Source organism: Vulpes lagopus, chromosome 8 (genome assembly GCF_018345385.1).
Source record: "Vulpes lagopus strain Blue_001 chromosome 8, ASM1834538v1, whole genome shotgun sequence".
NCBI classification, from domain to species: Eukaryota; Metazoa; Chordata; class Mammalia; order Carnivora; family Canidae; genus Vulpes; species Vulpes lagopus.
Window position 1 is genome coordinate 105328796 of NC_054831.1, and position 12805 is coordinate 105341600.

Consider the following 12805-nt stretch of genomic DNA (forward strand, 5'->3'; position numbering starts at 1 on the left):
GCGCAGGGCTGGGGCCCGGGGCCCTGGGGGCGCGCCCCTCGTCGTCCGGAGCGTCGCCCCGAGCAGAGCCGGGCTCCCGGGCCCCCCGCCGCCGCCCGGCCCTCCCGCGGCAGTCCGGGGCCTGCGCGCGCGGCCGTGACCCCGCCACTCCGGGGGCCCGGGGCGACCCCGCCCGGGCGCGGCCGCGGGGCGCATGCGCAGCGCGGCCCGGCCCCGGCGCGTCCGCCGCGGCCGCTAGGTGGCGCATGCGCCCTGGAGGGTGCGGGTGCGGGCCGGCGTCCGGGAGGCCGGCGGCGGCGGGGGAGGCGGGGGCGCCCGGGGGCCGGGCCCGTGTTTACCCGGCGGCGGGCGGGCGCGGACGCGAAGCCTGGCGCGGCGGCGGCGGCGGCGGCGGGATGGTCATGGCGCGTTTCGTCGAGGATTTCTGGGTAAGGCCGGGGGTTGGGGGCGCCGAGCCTCCCGCGCCGGGCGGCGGCCTGCGGGCGGCGGGGGGGCTCCGCGGGCGGGCGGGTCCTCGCGCCGCCGCCGCCGCCCCGGGCCCCGCGGACCCCCTCCCCCCCCCACCCCCACCCCACCCCCGGGCGGCGGCTGTCAGCGCGGCCCCGAGTCCGCCCGCGGCCAGGACGCCGGGACAAAGCGGGGGGCGGGGGCTCGGGGGGCTCCGGGGGGGCTCGGGGGCGGGGCGGGGGCTCCGCGGGCTCCCCCTCCCCCTCCCCTCCCCACCTCCCCGCCCCCCGCCCCCCGCCCGGCCCGCGCTTCCTCCCCGCCTCGCCGCCCGGGACTTGGCCTCGGGGCCTGTTGACAAAGCGCAGGACGCGGCGGGTCGGGCCGGGCTCCGGGCTCCGGGCTCCGGGCTCCTGCGCGGGCGGCCCCGACCCCCCGTGACCCCCGCGACCCCGCCCCCACCCCCCGCGCCCGCCGCTCGTCGCGGGGGTGAAGGGCCCTTCGGGGACCGGGCCGCGCACTCCCCGCCGACCCCCGTCCGCGCGCGGTCGGCCCCTGGTCCACAATCTTTTATTTTCTCCCCCGCGCCACCCCCCCCGCAAGGGGCACAAATAGGAGACGCGAGGTTTTTGTTTTTTTTTTTTTTTTTGAAAAAAAACAACTCTGTGGGGCCGCCCCGGGGCTCAGCGGGGGAGCGCCTGCCTTCGGCCCAGGGCGGGACCCTGGGGTCCCGGGTTCAAGTCCCGCTTCAGGTCCCCGCGGGGAGCCTGCTTCTCCCTCTGCCCCTGCTTCTCTCTCTCTTTCTCTCTCTCTCTCTCTGACTCTCATGAATAAATAAATACATTTTTTTTTTATTTTTTTTAATCATACAAACTTGGACGCCTTCGGGGCTCAGGGTTGGGCACCTGCCTTCGGCTCAGGTCGTGACCGCGGGGTCTTGGGATCGAGTTCCGCGTCGGGCTCCCCGCATGGAACCTGCTTCTCCCTCGGCCTCTCTCTCTCTCTCTCTCTCTCTCTCTCTCTCTCGTGTCTCGTGAATAAATAAATACAATATTTTATAAAAAAAATCATACAAACTTGGACACCTGCGGGGCTCACCGTTGGGCACCTGCGTTGGGCCCAGGGCGTGATCCTGGAGACCCCAGATCGAGTCCCCTCTGGGGCTCCCTGCAGGGAGCCTGCTCCTCTCTCTGCCTGGGTCTCTACCTCTCTTTCTGTGTCTCTCATGAATAAGTAAATCTTAAATAAAAATGAACAGCTTTGTTAAGCCACAGTTCACGCACTATATAGTACACACTCATTTAAGCATACAGCTTAGGGGTCTTTCTGCGTTCCTTTGCATGCATCCCTGCGGCCGTTGTAGAACAGGGTCATCAGCAAAGAATCCCTGTACCACCAGCAGCCGTGACCCCTGTCGCCCCTAGGTCAGCCTAGGCCGGTTAGGCATCTGCAGGCTCCCGCCCCTATAGTCCTATGTCTGCGGGTCTTGGCGGCCTGAGTGGGATCGTCTGCGTTGCGCTGTGCATGGGCTTCCTTCCTTCCCTTAGCATGTTTCCCCGGTTAATCCCTGAGCTGCGTGCATCAGCGCTTAATTACATTTTATGGCCGAACCTGCCACTGTCCTATCTACTCATGAGTGACGGACGGTTTGGTGGGTCCCACTTTTTGGCTATCGTGAGTAATACCGCTGTGAACATTTTTTGTACAAGTCGTTGTGGGGAAGTATGTTTTCATTTCTTTTGGGAATGGAATTGCCGGGTCATACTGTTGTTACTCTTTAACGTTTTAAAAAACTGCCGAACTTTCCCAAAGTGACTGTCTGGTGTACCGTCCCACTGGCAATGTCTGACGTTCCAATTTTTCTACATCCTGGTCAATCCTTGTTATCCGTCTTTTTTATTACAGTGGATGGGTGTGAAGTATTATCCCATTGTGCGTTTTTTTTTTTTTTTTTAAGATTTTATTTATTCATGAGAGACAGAGAGGCAGAGACACAGCAGAGGGAGAAGCAGGCTCCGTGCAGGGAGCCGGATGCGGGACTCGATCCCAGGACCCAGGGTCACGACCTGGGCTGAGGGCAGGTGCCCAACCACTGAGCCACCCAGGCGTCCCTCGTTGCGGGTTTGATTTCCGTTTCTCTGATGGCTGATGTTAAGCACCTGTTCATGTGCTTATTTATATATTTTCTTTGGAGAAATACCTTTTTAGATTCACTGCCCATTTTTAAATTAGGTTATTTGTTATTTGGAGATAACAAATAAATACCTATAAATTTAGGTATTTATTTGGAGAAATACCTTTTTAGATTCACTGCCCATTTTTAGATTAGGTTATTTGTTTTTATTACTGAATTGTAACCGTTTTTGTGTTTTTTTTTTTTTTTAATTCTGGGTAGTCTTTTACCGGATATATAATTTTGTAAACATTCTCTCCTGTTTTGTGGGCTGTTGTTTTCATTCTCTTGATGGTGTCCGTATAAAAAATATATTTCTTATATTTATTTTGTTTTTAAAAATTATTTTTAATTGAAGTATACTTGACACACAATGTAGTCTCAGGTGAATGATATTCCACAATTACATATATTATGAAATGTTCACCAGTGTGCCATTACTGTCTTACACTATTATAGTATTAGTGACTCTATTCCTATGCTTGTACTTGTCATCTTCATGACTTATTTATAATAGTATGTTTGAACCTCTTAACCGCCTATTTCACCTATCTCCATCCCCTCCTCCCCTGGCAGCCACTACTTTTTTCTCTATATTTTTGAGTGTTTCTGTTGTTTTTGTTGTTGTTTTTCATTTGTTTTGTTTTTTTAGATTCCATATATAAGTGAAATAATGGTATTTGTCTTTCTCTGACTTGTCTGTCTTAGCATAATACACTCTAGGTCCATCCATGTCAGATGGCAAGATTTCATTCTTCTTTATGGCTGAGTAATAGTCCATTGTGTATGTATACATCTCCTTTATTCATCTATGGATGGACACTTAGGTTGCTTTCACATCTTGGGTATTGTAAATAATGCTGCAGTGAACACAGGGGTTCATAAATCTTTTTTTTTTATAATTTTTTTTATTTATTTATGATAGTCACACAGAGAGAGAGAGAAAGAGAGAGACAGAGACATAGGCAGAGGGAGAAGCAGGCTCCATGCACCGGGAGCCCGATGTGGGACTCGATCCCGGGTCTCCAGGATCGCACCCTGGGCCAAAGGCAGGCGCCAAACCGCTGCGCCACCCAGGGATCCCCCATAAATCTTTTTGAATTCATGTTTTCGTTTTCTTCAAGCACATACCCAGAGGGGGAATTATTGGATTGTATGATACTTCTATTTTTTATTTTTTGAGGAACCTTCACGTTATTTTCCATAGTGGTCGCGTGAATTTACATTCCCACCAACAGTGTGCGACTGTTCCCTCTTCTGCACAACCTTGCCGACACTTGTTACTTTTTGATAGTAGCCATTCCAACTGGTGTGATGTAATTTGATATTCTCCTTTGACGCATCAGTTTTTAATTTTTTTTTTTAATTTTTATTTATTTATGATAGTCACAGAGAGAGACAGAGAGAGGCAGAGACACAGGCAGAGGGAGAAGCAGGCCCCATGCACCGGGAGCCCGACGTGGGATTCGATCCCAAGTCTCCAGGATCGCGCCCTGGGCCAAAGGCAGGCGCCAAACCGCTGCGCCACCCAGGGATCCCCTCAGTTTTTAATTTTGATGAAGTCTAGTTTATTACTTATGCTTTTGTTTTATTAAGAAGTTTGTCCTAACCTATGGCCACAGAGATTTATTTGTTTTCTTCTGTGGGTTTTATAGTTTTAGCTCTTCTGTTTAGGCCTAGGATCCATTTGAAGTCAGTATTTGTGTGTGGTGCCAGAAGTAGGTTCAGCTTCATTCTTTTGCGTGGATATCTGGTCTCAGTACCTTTGTTGAAAGGCTCTTCCTTTCTCTTGTTAAAAAATCTTGGCACTCTTGTCAAAAATCAGTTGGCCATATGTTTATGGGTTTACTCCTTAATTTTCAGTTGTATTTCATTGTCTATCCTTAACACTGTTTTGATTACCATGGCTTTGCAGTAAGTTTGGAATCAGGAAGTGAGAGTCTTCCAGGTTTGGTTGTCTTTTTCAAGATTGTTTTTGCCTATTCTTGGATCCCTTTCGTTTCTGTGTGAATTTTAGGTTTACTCTGTCAACCTAATTAATTAGTTAATATATAACCTATCAACTTCAGACTTTAGGTTTTAGGCAACTTATAAGACTATTATGAGGATTTAAAATTGGCATTCCAAAATGTTTTCTTTTTAAAAAAAGTTGATTTAAGTAGTCTCTATACCACCCTCCGCCCCCGAACCAGCATGCTCTTGTGACTAAGCCAGCCAGTTGCCTCTTGCCCGTTTTTTGATGGATGAAAGTGTTTTTGAAGCTTGCTAATAACTTAATTCCAAAATGTATATTAAGATTTTTTTTAAAAAATTGAAATATAGTTTACTACAAATTGTACAGTAACATTTTAAAGTTCTCTTTTGTCTCAGTTAATTGAGCTTTGAACATAGCCTCGTCTATTGTTTTTGGCTATTATGAGTAATGCTTTCTATGAACATTCTTTGTACTAGTTTTTGGGTGCCCCTTGTTTGTCCCTCTTAAGGGACAGACAGGACTAAATTTGGATATCTGAAATCTGGAGAGAATTCCCAGTCTAATTTGTTTTTGTCTTTGCTTCACTTTCTCACTATTGAATACAGTTAAAATAGATTGCATTTTATTTACTTCCAAGCCTGGAATTGGGACTGAAAGCTCTAAATTGGAGCTTTATAAAAAGTTCCAAAGGAGGACTAAATGAACTAGGAAAGACTAGGAACAGGAACTAAATAACTTCTGAGAATCTGATAGTTGTCTAAGACAACTTAAAAATTTACGTATTTTAGGATCATTTATAACTTCTTGAAACAGAGAAATTACAATATTAATTTCACTTTTCTCCCCTAATATTTAAAGTGGCACTGCCAAAACAAATAAAGCTTGTCAAAGTGAGGTAATGGGAAACTTTTAAGTTTCTAACCAAACAACCTATTAATTGTTGTTTTCCCTGCGTATAGAAAGACAAACTTTTGTTGTGGCGTTTGTTAGAGGAAAGTTTGAATCATGCAAACTATTTTCAAGTCCTTTTGAAAGTAGCACATCCTGCCTTTTTCTTTAAAGTGTAGTTTTTCTTAACTAAAACAGTATGCTGTGTTACAAATTACTTAATATTATACTTTGAAGAGAAAAATGTATTTAAAACTTCCCACAGAACAGGTGTTTTGTTGCTGATAAGTCATTTTTTGCCACAAAGTATAGTGCCTTTGATAATCGAGTTGAAAATGTTCTTCTTTTCCATTAACATTGGTTAGCAAAATTAATTTTGATAGCAGAAATCCACACCATTGCCTTAATATTTAAAAACAGTTGTTAGTCCTCCAAAAGATGATGTAACTTTAAAAAGATATTTACAGGTGCAGCAAGGAAGTGTCTCTGTATACTGGTTCTTTCTCAGAGTAGGATACTAATTTATAATGTTCTTGATTGTGTCAACATTGCACTATACTAATTAGAATGGCTTTATATATGTATATTTTTTAAGATGTTGTTTATTTATTCATGACAGACACACAGAGAGAGGCAGAGACACAGGCACAGGGAGAAGCAGGCTCCCTGCGGGGAACCTGACGCGGGACTTGATCCTGGGACCCCAGGATCACATCTGGAGCCAAAGGCAGATGCTCAACTGCTGAGCTGCCCAGGCATCCCTAAGATGGCTTTATATTTTTATATAAACCCAGATTATTTAATTGAAGAGTTAAATTTTTTAAAAATTTGCCTTTTTAAATTCCAGTATAATTAACATACAATGTTATATTAATTCCAGGTGTACAATATAGTGATTCAGTAATTCTGTACTTTACTCAGTGCTTACCATGGTTAAGTATGCTCTTTATCCCCAATTACCTATTTCCGCCATTCCCAAACTCAACTCCCTTCTGGTAACCATCAGTTTATTCTGTATAATTCAGAGTCCGTTTTTTGGTTTGTCTCTTTTTTTCTTTGTCTTGTTTCTTAAATTCCAGATATAAGTGAAATCATATTGTATTTGTCTTTGAGTTATTTCGCTTGGCATTAGCCTCTGTAGATCCCTCCATGTTGTTATATGTGGCAAGGTTTCATTCTTTTTTATGGCTGAGTAATATTCCATTGTGTGTGTGTGTGTGTGTGTGTGTGTGTGTGTGTATACACACAACATTTTTTATATATTCATCTATATAGATGGACCTTTGAGTTCCTTATGTATTTTAGCTATTATAAATAATGCTGCAGTAAACATATGGCTGCATATATCTTTTTGAATTAGTGTTTTTGTATTCTTTGGGTAAATACCCAGTAGTGGAATTGTTGGACCATACAGTAATTCCTTTTTAGTTTTTTGAGGAATCTCTGTACAGTTTTCCACAGTGGCTGCACCAGATTGCATTGCCATCAACAATGCATGAGGGTTCCTTTCTCTCCACATGTTTGCCAACACTTATTTCTTGTGTTTTTGATTTTAGCCATTCAGAAGGGTGTGAGGTGATAACCCATTGTGTTTGTGTGTTTTTAAGATTTTATTTATTTGAGAGAGAGAGGGCGAGCATGAGCAGGGGGAGGGGCAGAAGGTGAGGGTGCCCAAGCACTGCCTAAGCACCTGGAGCCTTTCGCAGGGCTCGATCCCAGGACACTGAGACCATGACCTGAGCGGAAATCAGGAGTCAGATGCTTAACTGACTGAGCCACCCAGGCGCCTCTCTCTTGGTTTTGATCTTCATTTCCCTTATGATGAGTGATGTTGAGCATTTTTTCGTGTGTCTGTGGCCATCTGTAAATTTCTCTGGAGAACTATGTCTTCTGGTTTTTTAATTGGATTATTTGTGTTTTTGGTGTGGAGTTCTAGAAGTTCTTTATGTATTTTGGGTACTAACTCTAATTTTTTTTTTTTTTTTTAAGGAATGGATTTCATTGGTGATAATATTCTTTTTTAAGATTTTATTTATTCATGAGGGACACACACACAGAGAGGCAGAGACACAGGCAGAGGGAGAAGCAGGCTCCCTGTAGGGAGCCCGCTGCAGGACTCAATCCCGGGACCCCGGAGTCACGCCCTGGGTCGAAGGCAGACGCTCAACCGCTAAGCCACCCAGACGCCCTGGTGATAATTATTTGAAGGGAAAAAAATACAATGTAGCTGATTTAAATACCTTATAAATCTCATTTTGCATAGTAGTCCTGATCTCTATAAATTCTTTAGCATATATCACATTGTATTGAACTGACATTTTTAGTTTAGGTGACCTTTTCCAAAGATTATTTCCAGTCAGCACATCAAGAATGAAATAATTAGGGGCACTTGGGCTTAGCGGTTGAGTGTCTGCCTTCAGCTCAGGGCGTGACCCCAAGGTCCAGGGATCGAGTCCCGCATCAGGCTCCCTGCAGGAAGCCTGCTTCTCCCTCTGCCTGTGTCTCTGCCTCTCTCTCTCTCTCTCTCTCTCTGTCTCTCAGGAATAAATAAATACAATCTTTAAAAAAAAGAACGAAATAATTATCTTGGGTGTTTTTTATCCTGAAGTACTTCTGTGTTTCTTGTCCTTATTTTTTTAATTGTTTAACCAGTACAGAAGTCTCTTTCCAGTCTGTTGATTTCACTGGTATTGTCATGTTTTACTTCTAAATAAATTTGGAGCACTTGGTTATATACCCAAAAGTTGATCTATTATTTACATGGATAAATTGAGAGGATTAAAATTTTTTTAAAGCGTGGAATTGCTAGTAATAGGACTTTGGAATGTGGAACATTATATTTTTGCTTGATTTTTTTTTTAAGATTTTTATTTTTTTGAGAGAGAGAGAGATCACCAGCAACGGGGAAGGGCAGAGGGAGAAGCAGGCTTCCCACTAAGCAGAGAGCCCTATGCAGGGCTGTATCCCAGGGCCCTGGGATCATGACCTGAGCAGAAGGTAGAGGTTTAATGGACTGAGCCACCCAGGTGTACCCTTTGCTTGATTTTCTCAATCTAAATTTAGTATTCTAGATGAGAGACTTAAATGCATACACACACATATTCTTGGGGATATATCCATATGCAAATTTAAATATATATATTTTTAGAAAATTAGTTGAGGTGATTATAAAAACCCAGAATATAGACTTTTTTTTTATTACTTGAAAATTTCAAATACTGCTTATTATATCCCATTGGGTGGTCTGCTGAAATTTAAAAAGTCTATGTGTATGTATATTTACATATACATTAATTAACAGATTTGCAAAATTTACATGGTTCAGTATTCAAAAAGTGCCTAAATCCTTTTTTATTTTTATATTTTTGTACCCCAGCCATTAAGATCTCCATCAAGGCCATAACTGTTACCAATTTCTTTTTTTTTTTTTTTCTTTTTTGTTACCAATTTCTTATAAGAAATAAGAATAAGAAATTTCCAGAGATGATCTCTGCATACACAAGCAAATTATATAAACTAAATGAAAATGTGATCTTGTATAATTGTTAGCCAGTTAGCCATGCCCAAATTATTTTCAGCTGCAACAAGCTAGGAACATGCAAACTACCACATTCATCTAAGTTGGTTCAAGTAGACTTGACAGGTAGACATTATAAATCATAGTCTTTTAGATGGCAATAAATTTAATTGTGAGGTCCTTAAAATTTTCAGGGAGTGGAATGGTGGTTTGTTTTGTATTTTTGCCTTACCTGTAGGAGAAATTTGAAAGTGAGAAATTGATACCGATTGAGTCTGCTTAAGTTCAACTCGGGGGAAAGACTTTAACATTGACATGGAACGGATAAAAATTTGCTGTCTGGATTCTTTTCTACCCTACACACTAAATCTTGAATGCTCTAATCCTTTCAGAACTACTTAAATTATTTAGGCAAAGGCATAGGAGAAGGTATTCTTCATATTGTCCTGTACATTTGGTTAGCATAACTCTTTGGAAGTACTTTTTTTAGTCCATTTTTTTTTTTGAGATTATCCTTCCTGGTTTTATAATTCTAAAACATTTAACAGAAGCACCCTAAGAAATCCATATAGAAATATGGTGCCATGGAGATGTAGAGGGAATGAGTTTGGTTTTTCCAGTTTATCTAGTGTGGAAAATTTAAAGAATACTAGAGTTGGAAGAATGTAGCAATTGGTCCACAGAGATGAGCATAAACTGGTCAGATGTGGGTGATAAACGAAAACAGTACAACAGCAACTGAGACCTAAAATGGTAACTGTTGGTGAAGTTGCTAGAGGATTTTGCTGGTATTCGGATTCAGAGGATTAAATTGAGAAGTGATTGGTGGACTGTGTGATGAAGTTAAGACACCCGAGTCCATCAGTTCTATCAGGGACAAGCTCCTTGATGGAACAGCAGAAATAAAGGTCACAGAAGATGTGACAAGCATGTTTGGTTGCCTGTAGGGAAAAGATAGGAAGGTGCGGTGTAAGTACAGCAAATTGGTGATGCTGGACCTTAATCCTAAGAAGTATTAGTTTTTAATTGTTTGAAATGAGCCAGTGAAGATGGTTTTCCTATTTAATTATAACCATTGTTATGTGATAGGTAGAGCATAGAAGAGTACAGAAGAAAATTAAAATTATATATAGCTTTTCCATGTGTCCTCTAAGATCTTTAGAAATACAAGATTCACAGTGTGTTCTGCTGTATTTTTCTAAAGCTTGGTATTTTCAAATGATATTACCATCAAGCATTTTTGTCATATGATTAAGTATTCTTTGAAAATATTTTGCAGTGACTTGCATTGGTTTCCATGGAATGAAGAGGTAATTTTTAAAACTATGCCCTGTTTGAATATTTAGGTTATTTTCAATTTTTTTTCATTTATGAATTAGGAGGAGATTTAACTATTATGAACAAGATGTCAGTTTAAGAAGGTAGTCTTTGACTTTAAATGCACAGGTTGAAGAGTTTTGGAGAAAGCTGATGTTGTATTTATTTTTTTCCATTTTGAGATTAATGAACATTCATTATAGAATATTACAGAAAATTTAAAAGTTATGAAACAAATTATCTCCTAACTCTTTGCTTCTGCTATTTTTGTTGAATCCATATCAATTTATTTGATGGCTTAAAGGATTTAACTAATTGAAGAGATTAGAGAATATATCTGAGAGGTTAGAAAATATAGTAAGATTTCTTCCCATTAGTCAACCGACAAATGTGTTTGAGTGACTTTTGTACCTGTATCAAGTAGTTCTGACTCCTGAGCAGTGCTCATTTTACATCTTTAATTATTGTTTTCTGCTTTAAAAACATCTTGCCAATGGTTGTGTAGTATAGTTTTGATGATCATGTATGAAAATTTCAATGTATAAATAGAAGGTTAACAAGAAGAGATTGTAACTTGTGGTTAAATGTGCTATTCGCTTATAGAAAAACTGCTTACATAAGAGCTAGAGCAAAAGGAAAATGTAGAGTGGTAGGAAGTGATGATATTTATTTATTACCTTTGAGGCGGTTTGAGGTTGAGAGGAAGGTTAGGCATGTTATTTGCTGTTCACATGATACCACCTTCTGACTCTTTGATCCCCTTCCAAAAATTCTTTTAAAAATTTAAAAAGGAGGGGCGCCTGGGTGGCTCAGTCAGGTAAGCGTCTGACTTCAGCTCCAGTCCTGGGATGGAGCCCTGCATTGGGCTCCCTGCTCAGCAGAGAGTCTGCTTCTCCCTCTGCCCCTCTCTCTTTGATCTTTCTTGTTCTTACTGTCTCTCAAATAAAATCTTTAAAAAATTTTTTTCAAAAGAACAAGGTAAAAATAAACTCTTCAGTTTTGGTCTGATTGTATAGTCTACCCTATCCTCTGCCTGTTTTTCAGATCTTGGAATCATCAAAAGTGAACGATATCTAGGCTTTTTTTTTTTTTAAAGATTTTATTTATTCATGAGAGTGACAGAGACAGAGACACAGGCAGAGGGAGAAGCAGGCTCCCTGCAGGGATCCCAACATGGGGACTCGATCCCGGAACTCCAGGATCACGCCCTGAGCCAAAGGGAGATGCTCAACCACTGAGTCACCCAAGTACACCTCAGGCTTTTTGTTTTTAGTATTTAGTTTACTCTTGCTCTTAAAATGTTCTTTGAAGGAGAAGTTCCAGGCCATTAGCCAAACTCACTGGGATTTATAGCTTTGTGCTTTTCCACTATTACTATTCATGGATCTTAAAAACCGAGGTATGTTATATCTAGATTTTTTTCACAGCTTTGTTAATAGAGGTGCATTTTTTCTTCAAGTGAAAAGATATTGGGTTGTATTTTATATTTATTTTAAAAAGATTTAAGTATAAAGGGATGTTATAAAATCAACCAGAAGAAGATACCTTTGAGTTTCCAAAATAGGTATGATGATGTATTCAGACTTTTTAACTTGAAATTTCAAGTATGTCTTACTTGTGGATTCTAAATTACGGTGGAAAAAAAAATCTGAATGTTTCCAATGACTTTGTGACCTTACTTATAACTTAATTATCTTTTTAGCTAAATTTCAGTTTAATTGATAATTCTAATGCAAAACTATGCATAGTGTGATCTCATTTTCATAATAAAAAGTTAACATGTTAACTTGTTACTATATGTATGGGAAAAGGAATCTGGATTGATAAACATCAAATTGTTAAGTGTAGTCAAATTAGAGTGTGGTAAGTATGGGAAACAATACATCCTGAGAAGTTTGTGGTTTTTCTTTTTTCTTTTTTTTTAATATTTTATTTATTTGAGGGAACGAGAGACTGAGAGAGAGTGAGTGAGTACATGAGCATCAGGAGGGGCGAAGGGAGAGGGAAAAGCAGACTCCTGGTTGAGCAGGGAGCCCCAAGTGGGGCTCAGTCCCAGGACCCCGGGTTCATGACGTGAGCTGAAGGCAGACGCTTAACCGACTGAACCACCCAGGCGCCTGAAGTTAGTGTTTTCTTAAAGGACTTGTACAGTTCTGTACTGAACATCTTCAAAGGATAAGATTTTTTTTCCTACTTCATATTAGGAATTATTTCAAAGATTTTTAAGACTTGTTTATATCAGATTATAACAAGATTTTGTTTACCCCAGGCCACAGTCATTGGACTTTTATGTAAGTGTCAATGCTCTTTGCAAAGTGCATTGAGACCAGCCCATAAAAAATCCTATCTTAGTGTAAATCTTCAAAATAATTGTCTTCCTTGTACCAGCAATGGTGTTAATAGCTGCTTTTGTCAGTTAATACTGCAGATTTCTCTGCAAAAGTTTATTGATTGAAATGGATAAAAATACCGCTTGCACCTTTGACAAATT

At 41.7% G+C, this 12805-nt stretch overlaps 1 protein-coding gene across 3 annotated transcripts in view; it reads left to right on the plus strand.

Annotated features, from left to right (window-relative positions):
- Nucleotides 1-276: 276 nt before the first annotated feature.
- FCHO2 (FCH and mu domain containing endocytic adaptor 2) overlaps nucleotides 277-12805 on the plus strand; it is a 115601-nt gene continuing 103072 nt past the window's right edge. For all 3 annotated transcript variants that reach the window (XM_041765634.1, XM_041765635.1, XM_041765637.1), the window contains exon 1: nucleotides 277-428. In XM_041765634.1, coding sequence (XP_041621568.1) covers nucleotides 396-428 — 33 coding nt within the window. In that variant the 5' untranslated portion in view covers nucleotides 277-395. The remainder of the gene's footprint in view (nucleotides 429-12805) is intronic.